Source organism: Crocuta crocuta, unplaced genomic scaffold (assembly GCF_008692635.1).
Source record: "Crocuta crocuta isolate KB4526 unplaced genomic scaffold, BGI_CrCroc_1.0 scaffold687, whole genome shotgun sequence".
NCBI lineage: Eukaryota > Metazoa > Chordata > Mammalia > Carnivora > Hyaenidae > Crocuta > Crocuta crocuta.
The window spans coordinates 1,027,507-1,035,283 of NW_027530182.1; the positions used below are offsets into that span (position 1 = coordinate 1,027,507).

The window sequence follows — 7,777 nt, forward strand, 5'->3', positions numbered from 1 at the left end:
GGTTATCGTCCCTTAAGACAGCCATACCATCCCATTTCTTTCTTCATGCCTAGTGCTCAGCCAAGAACATGGTATAAAGAGAGACCTTCTCATTTGCCTGGAAAGGTTTTAAAAAGTCTTATCAAGAAAGAAAACTTTAAGTGTACATCACACTACAATTAGAGACCAGCAACAGATGTTGTGTACATCTTTTACTTGTAGACCAACCATAAGACTGTACCTTCATCAAATGAAATGCGCTTAAAAAACAATATAACAATTGCACATTGTAGGTAATCCAGTTGCAGCAATGAGAATACAGAATTCCGAGAGTACCTGGTAATTCAAACATGCATCTAGTAATGCAGAGTATTCTGTAATACTGAGGAATGAAAAATAGAGCATGTTGACTTTCAAGTTGGGATGATTTATTTGCACTTAAAAATACAACTTCTAAGAGGACATCTGTTTTCAAAAATGTCTTAATGTTAAAAATATGCTACAGGACCTGTTGTCTTCATGTTGAAAATGTAGATGTCATATCAGCATTAGCTTACAAGTCATAGGTGATAACATGAACACAAAGTCAGCAAGCAAATACTCATTGGGAATACAGTGTTTATATTAAAAATATCAGAAGTTCACAGTTTTCTTCTTTCTTCCTGACGTATATTGATAAAATGCTTTTATAGCTACAATCTATTTCACTCGCTGGTACCAGATCCAATGTCTATTTGATCAGCAGATGGATGCTACTAACACATTCGTCTTACATAGAACTCACACGTCTTCAATTTCTAAAAACGTTTTGCTCTGTAAAACTGTGACCACTGGGAATGGAAAAGACTGGAAACTAAGTTCAAGTGTAATGAGAAGAGAAAGAGGGTGATAAAATGTTGGCAATTTTTACTAATAAAACATTGAATTATAAAGTACATACGGGTAACACAGAGGATTCAACAAGAAACCATACACTGATTTACAAAGTCTACGACCTCTATTTTTGGTTAACCCAAATAAAAGTGAAAAATACACATTTTCAAAGAATTCCAAAATCTACCTACACATCAAGGTAACATTAAGGGTTCTCAGGTAATCAGAGCACAGGACGGGTTTATTTCTGTTTGTGTTTTAAGGCAAAGCAAAATTCCCCAAGTGAAATACCTACAAAATAAATTTGCTTTAGAAATAAATTTCAGTAATAAAATAATACTTCTCACTTATTAAATATATATTTTACCTTTACATCTGATGTAGTAACTTGCATCAAAAACTTGAAGAGTTCTAGGAATATCTGCAGATAAATATTTAAAACGCTAGCACAGAAATACCTCAGTTGGTATTCATTCAGGTGTTTGGATGTCAACAGTGAGCAAAGGGAAAAAATAATAAATAAACTACTTCCTTATAAAATTTTCCCCTTTAGACAACATGAGAATGCAACACACTGGTAAGAATGAAGTAATTTCCCTGGACAGCGCGTATCAGTGGAACACACGTTCTCCTTTTGCAAATCAAAGTACCCACCAGGACTGTTTTCTTCACCCATTAAATCAATAGCCTAAGATTTATAATGTTTGCCATAATCTCTCTTTTCATGTAAATTATTTTCTTAAAAAAATAAAGCACTGTATAGAAAGCAACTGTCTACTATGAAGAATAAAATCATTTCAGGTAAAAAGTGAAGTAATTAATGAAAATTGTTTAAAACTCATTTATTAACCTGGACACTTGGTTCCAATAAATATAAGAAGAAATAAAAGGTCTCCATGATTTCCCAAGCAGGGAATGTCATCCCTTCACACTGAGGAAGAACTTCCAGCATTTCAAAATAACCTAATTGCTTTAAAACTGAAATGATAAGCAATATTCTTTAATATATTCATTGTATCCAACTTCTCTGGCTATCAGTTCTGTTACACTGAGACGAACATCTTTTTTTCTAAGTAATGTCAAACAGACTACGAATAATTAAAACAAATTTACTATAAAATATTAAGTAGCAATAAAACAAAAAGCTCCCACTGGGATATGCCAGCATCCCTTACATTCATCATTTAAATTGTATGTTTCTAAGAACTACTAGATTAACATACAAGGTGTATTGAATATTAATATGCAACAAGATTTACTTTATGAAGCTTGGTTTTATAAAGTACCTTGAGATTTCTTATGAAATATCTGATCTGTAGGCATTCTTTATTAAGTACAGTGAGGTGGCTGCTTTGATTTTTCCGTGGAAGGTCATACTACATAGAGTATTGCTGTGCTGATACATTTGTAAACTGGACAGAATGGGGCTTGGACTTCCTCCGAAGCTAGATCCACATGTCCCTTTGCGATGGATCAGGCCAAGAACCTGCTCAGCCTTCCGAATCCACTAAAGAGCCCCCACATCATTTCTTTCTATAGTTTTGAAGTTATAAACAGACACAATGGACTTCAATGCCATCAAAATCAGAGAGCAGCTGCTCAACAGAGAGGGTATTTGCCCTCACGATGAATTCTGAGGTGTCCTTCCTCACATTTCAAGTTCAGCAGTAACTAAATCTAACAGCAGATGGAAAAAAGATGGTGAAGCAATGGGGAAGCAGGAATGGGGTTTCACAATAAGCAATATAATTCATAAGGAAAAATCTGTGAATCACTGGTCTGGAGGAGGGGAGACAATCTAGAGAAAATCCTGCACTCTTTCTGAAAGAGCAGGATAAAGCATTGTCTAATATTCATAAGCTGTGTTCTATCAATCTACCCATCTGATTGACATGTCTAAAGAGATTAAAAATATGTCAGGTATGTGAATACACATCACTTAAGTATAGAGACACATTAAAAATATTACTAATGGGCAGTAAAAGGCTTAAAATATATAACAAAAAATTTTTAATGTTTATTACTTTTGAGAGAGAGACAGAGAGCAAGAAGGGGAGGAACAGAGAGAGAGAGAGAGGGAGACACAGAATTGGAAGCAGGCTCCAGGCTCTGAGCTGTCAGCATAGAGCCTGATGCGGGGCTCAAACTCACAGATTGAGAGATCATGCCCCGAGCTAAAGTTGGCCACTGAAACAACTGAGCCACCCAGGCGCCCATAAAATATATAACTTTAAATAAACTATCTGCCAAATTATTCTCTAAGTGGATAACTAATACCTAATATTCCTTAAATAGTCCTATTGGCATAGCTGAGTCAATGTTGAAACATTAATAATATACAGGGATTGAAAAGGTCACCACATTTTTCAGAATAATGTTAACCTTAGAAAATACTATTTTAATCATAAAATCTACTAACATCGCAAAGTAAGCACAACTCTAACAGCCTGTGCTGTTGCATCTGAAAACAGAAGGAATGTCTATAAAATCAGATTAAAATAATAATGTTAAAAATAAGGCCTCAATCTAGTATTTATGGAGCTCTGAGAGAGAGAGTGGAGAAGGATCAAAGATGACTCTGATCATCTGCAGAATAAAATGAGGAGATGAAAGTTTACAGACACTTGAACAGAAAGCAAACCTCACAGATGTGTATTTGAACCCGAATTGAAAATGTAACTATGGTGATTGGGTGATCACAGTAGACAGCAAGGAAAAGCCAGAACTCCAGAAAGCATGCTTTTGGGGGGCATTTACTTTAAACAGAACCATAGCACGTATATATGAGTGCTCCCTGACACTCACACTCACACACACATGCCACTAGCCATGTTTTGAGTGCTCACTAGTCCCATGTGGCCAGTGACTACCATACCAGACAGAGCAGGACTGAAGGAGAAACAACACTATCTAGAAGTTGAGTGAGGGGAGGACATAATTTCCCAAGATCCATCCCAGGGATCTTAACGATCTTAGGGCATCTAAACGATCACTAGTACCCTCCTTAACTCGTTTTAACTAAATGCATTTGAATTTACGATTCCTAAACATGGAGAGAATAACTAGGAGAAAAACAGAAATATGTAAAAAAAAAAAGAAAACCAATGAAGAATTAATCAGACTAATTCCAGAAATTCTTCAAGTTAGTCACAAAGACCTTTTTGTAATTATTATTTTCAGTATGGCCAAAGGAAGAAAAGCCTTTCTCGGAAAACATTAGTAGACCTACTTTGAAAGGAAGGATGAGAAGTAGAATCATGATGACTATAGGGTCTATTAGTGCCTATCACAACGTAACTACGTCTACAAGTAGCTTCAAAAGAAGAAAGACCCATTTGTCTTCAAAAGGGGGGAAGCTTTCTTCTTTATACACATCGCACTGATTTGAAGCTCTAATCAAGGTCTCATTACAGTGACCTCAAAGTTCAACTATAAGTTTCTAGGCCAAGTAGGAATGACAGTCACAAAGCTCTGCTAAACTTCCTCCTTGGCAAAAGAGATAGTTATAGTGTTAGATTGCTACCATGATTAAAAACCTTCCTTGGTGCTGATTAATTTGAAATTCACCTCCCTACAGTGCCTACCCCACGTGTAGAATGAACAGAACCAATGAACTTCTTTTTCCTATGTATCTTGAGACCCCGTGTCCACAAGAAGCACAGAAACACTAAAATAAATGTCTATATAAGAGGTGATGGAGTTCATCTTCCATTAACTATCAAGCAGATATCAGGCCTGCCTTGTCATCAATCCTACAAAGCATAACCTCCACTTGAGTCTTAAATGCAGTCAGCACGAATCAGAACCCTGGCTCTCCATTTTAAAAAAAAGGAAGGAAGAAAGAAAATTATACCAAAAACTACACAAATTGCACAAACTGTCAGACGCATTGGCAGCCCAAACCCATCACATATGCCCCTCAAAACATTAGATAAAATATTGTCACTTCAGCACTCATTCTTCACAAAGCACCCTGAATCCAAAAGAACTCCAAAAATGCAGCATTAGCTGACGTCACATGAAACTGGTGCCACCATGGTCTCGTAAACAGGACAGGGAACAGATAAATATTTGTAGCATTAATGACAGTACAACACTTAAACACTCACTGGATAGATTATCCGTATTACCAGGTAACTATAAAAAGAATAGGAAGTAAGCATAAAAACAAGATAAGAAAAAAATAACAAGGGAAAAAATTTTAACTGGAGCTAGGAATCTCTTTTATAGTTGTTTGGTAATGCACAATTAAAATAAAATAAAAGCAACCACTATTAGCTTCTATTGCTTTCATATTACACCAGAAAGAGAAGTTTTTATGGACTTTTGCCGTGACCTGCTGTTTCTCACAAAAACAATATGGGTGTTTATACTTTTAAAAAATAACTGCTACCAAAGCTCTTCAAAGGGATTTATAAACCACTTCTCAAGTTATATGCAAAATAATTATTAAGCTTATTTTCCACTGATGACATTGTAATAATACTTAATTTTATTTCCTCTTGTCTGGATCTAAAGTAAAGCTATGTAATTCATATTAATTAGCACATGAGAGCTACCACCATGCTCTCCAAAGGGCTAGTGTTCTGACTCAAGCTATATTAACCATCTTCCATTGGAAACATATCCTCAGCATTGGTCAAGAATTAGTACCTTAAGGAAAAGAAGACCAAATACCTGCTGGGTATAGACTTGTGTAGCAGGGAACAAACAGTAAGGGGCAAATTCATAATCCGGGTTATGCCAAACACATGAGTAAATTTCAAGTTGTCTGAATTTCACACACGTCTTTCATTTTACATCAGAGACCACAAACGCAGCCAATACTTTTGTGCTGATATTGTAATCAGTGCGTAAAAATCAGAATTATTACAGCAACCCACACATTCACACAGCCTTTCACGGTTTACAAAAAACCGTCATAAGCATTCTCTAACCGAGCTGCCACAAGCACCAAGCACTGTGTTGCTCTCCCCACTGGGGAAACTGAGTCCCAGAAAGGATGAGACTTGCTCCATGTCAAGGAATGACTGACTGAGATGGGCTCCTGACTCCAAATCTGGGGCTGTTTCTGTTAAACTGCAGAGTCTTCTATGTAAGTTACTCTTCATAACAGAATAGAAACAGGGCAAAACCCTGATATATGGGTCCCATGAATTGTTTTTCCTTGCCCTGGATGCAATCTTGTCATGAGTCCCAGTACCTACAAATGGGGGATGTGGGGGTAGAGAGTGATGATCACAAAAGAAGACGGACACTTTGTGGTAATAGTTAGGTTTGAACAGTTTGACATCGTTGGCTGCAAACACATAATGCACAGACTGACCATTATAAAACTGAGAGAGACCTGGAAAGATATCTGTTCTTTTTCCATTTCACAGGTGAGGAAAATATGCTGATACGGAGAGCAGGGAGCCCCCTAAAGGTCACCCCCAGTAACTGCTAATCAGTAGCAGAGCCAGGCTCTCCTCCGCATCCTGCCCTGACCGTGTTTCCTAGTTAGAGGACGAAGCACAGGCTAGATATTTACAAGGAACCATCACAGTGCTAGAGAGATTAGAAAATTAGATCTTACTCACTAACATCATGAGTATAAAAATTATATTTTACATATCATTTAAAGCAGCAGGAACTTTACTTCCTATAGACAAAAATGATCAACATATGTACTGTAGATTCTCATTGCTAAGGTTGAGGATAATTTCTAAAATATGACTTTTCTTCCCTTTAGACAGTTTTTTTGAATTTTGTTTTTATAACAGACTTAAGTACATTCAAACAAAGGATAGTGTCTCAAAAATGTCACTACCTTTAACTTACGTGAAGAATAAAAAACTAACAAAACAAAACAAAGTCTAATATTTCACCATCTTTTCTAGATATAGTTCCCTTCATCCTATTAAGGACATTATCCTGTCCCTATTCACACCTACTGCTTGTCTTATTCAGGAGACTTCAGGTTATTGTTAATTGGTTTTGAATGTAGGTGATTTTGATTTCCCCTCTTACGTTTAAATACCAGGCAACAGAATATCTCTGACCAACAAACCTAAAAAGTGGCTCAACTTATAAGCCGTTTGGTACTTAAACATGAATTATCACATTAAAAAAATAAATAATCTAATTAGACTTCATTATTTTGTGAGTCCTTTAAAAGACTTCTTCACTCTCCCAATTCAAATCTAATATGAAATTCTTTTTGGAGAGGCAAAATATAAGAATTTTCTAGATAGTACTGAATATTGAACATCATTTCATAGGAAAAAAACATATATGCAGCTCAACAGTAAACTACAGAGATGATAGAAAGTATTGACAATAAAATTAGTTTTTTCTCTCTCGTTCACAAGATCACTCTTCCACTTTAACCCAAGGCCTAATCGACAGCAGACGCCGGTGCTGGGGGAAAATTCCATCCTTCATGTTCTGATCAATCTGAGGAAGTTTTTCTCCACAGGTGAATGGCTGCCTGAATTCGGAAGTGTAGTCTGGACTCCATGGAGTAATCTTTGTAGTTGTTTCTAAAAACAATAACAATAAAATTGTAATGTCAAAATTCCTTTGTATCCAAGGGCAATACCACCACCTCCCCTCCTTCTCAGCTTCATTACTTATTTGCTTCCAAACTTGAATAGGCATTAACAGCAGATCTTGGGAAAATGTAGATTCTGGTCCTGTGAGTGAAGGAGGACGGCAGTAGTCTATATTTCTAGAAGCCTCCTGGCAGTGATTTGAAAGTCATGCTTTGAGTTAGCAAGGTCCTATTTAATAAGCAAGCCGTTGACAAACATGGCAAGAAGCTTATGAAGAGGGTTTCACAAGTTCTGTGAACTATTCCTAGATAGTTGACCTCCTTTTCCAAACCAGGAATTTTAAGGTAGCCTCATGTGAACATCATAAATCACGGCCTCCCCCCTGCCCCCCC

The 7,777-nt window shown here is 36.6% G+C and overlaps 1 protein-coding gene across 2 annotated transcripts in view; it reads right to left on the reverse strand.

The window, feature by feature from the left end:
• Positions 1 to 385: 385 nt before the first annotated feature.
• Positions 386 to 7,777, reverse strand: part of TTC39B (tetratricopeptide repeat domain 39B) — a 125,204-nt gene continuing 117,812 nt past the window's right edge. For both annotated transcript variants that reach the window (XM_077765047.1, XM_077765048.1), the window contains one exon: positions 386 to 7,373. In XM_077765047.1, coding sequence (XP_077621173.1) covers positions 7,283 to 7,373 — 91 coding nt within the window. In that variant the 3' untranslated portion in view covers positions 386 to 7,282. The remainder of the gene's footprint in view (positions 7,374 to 7,777) is intronic.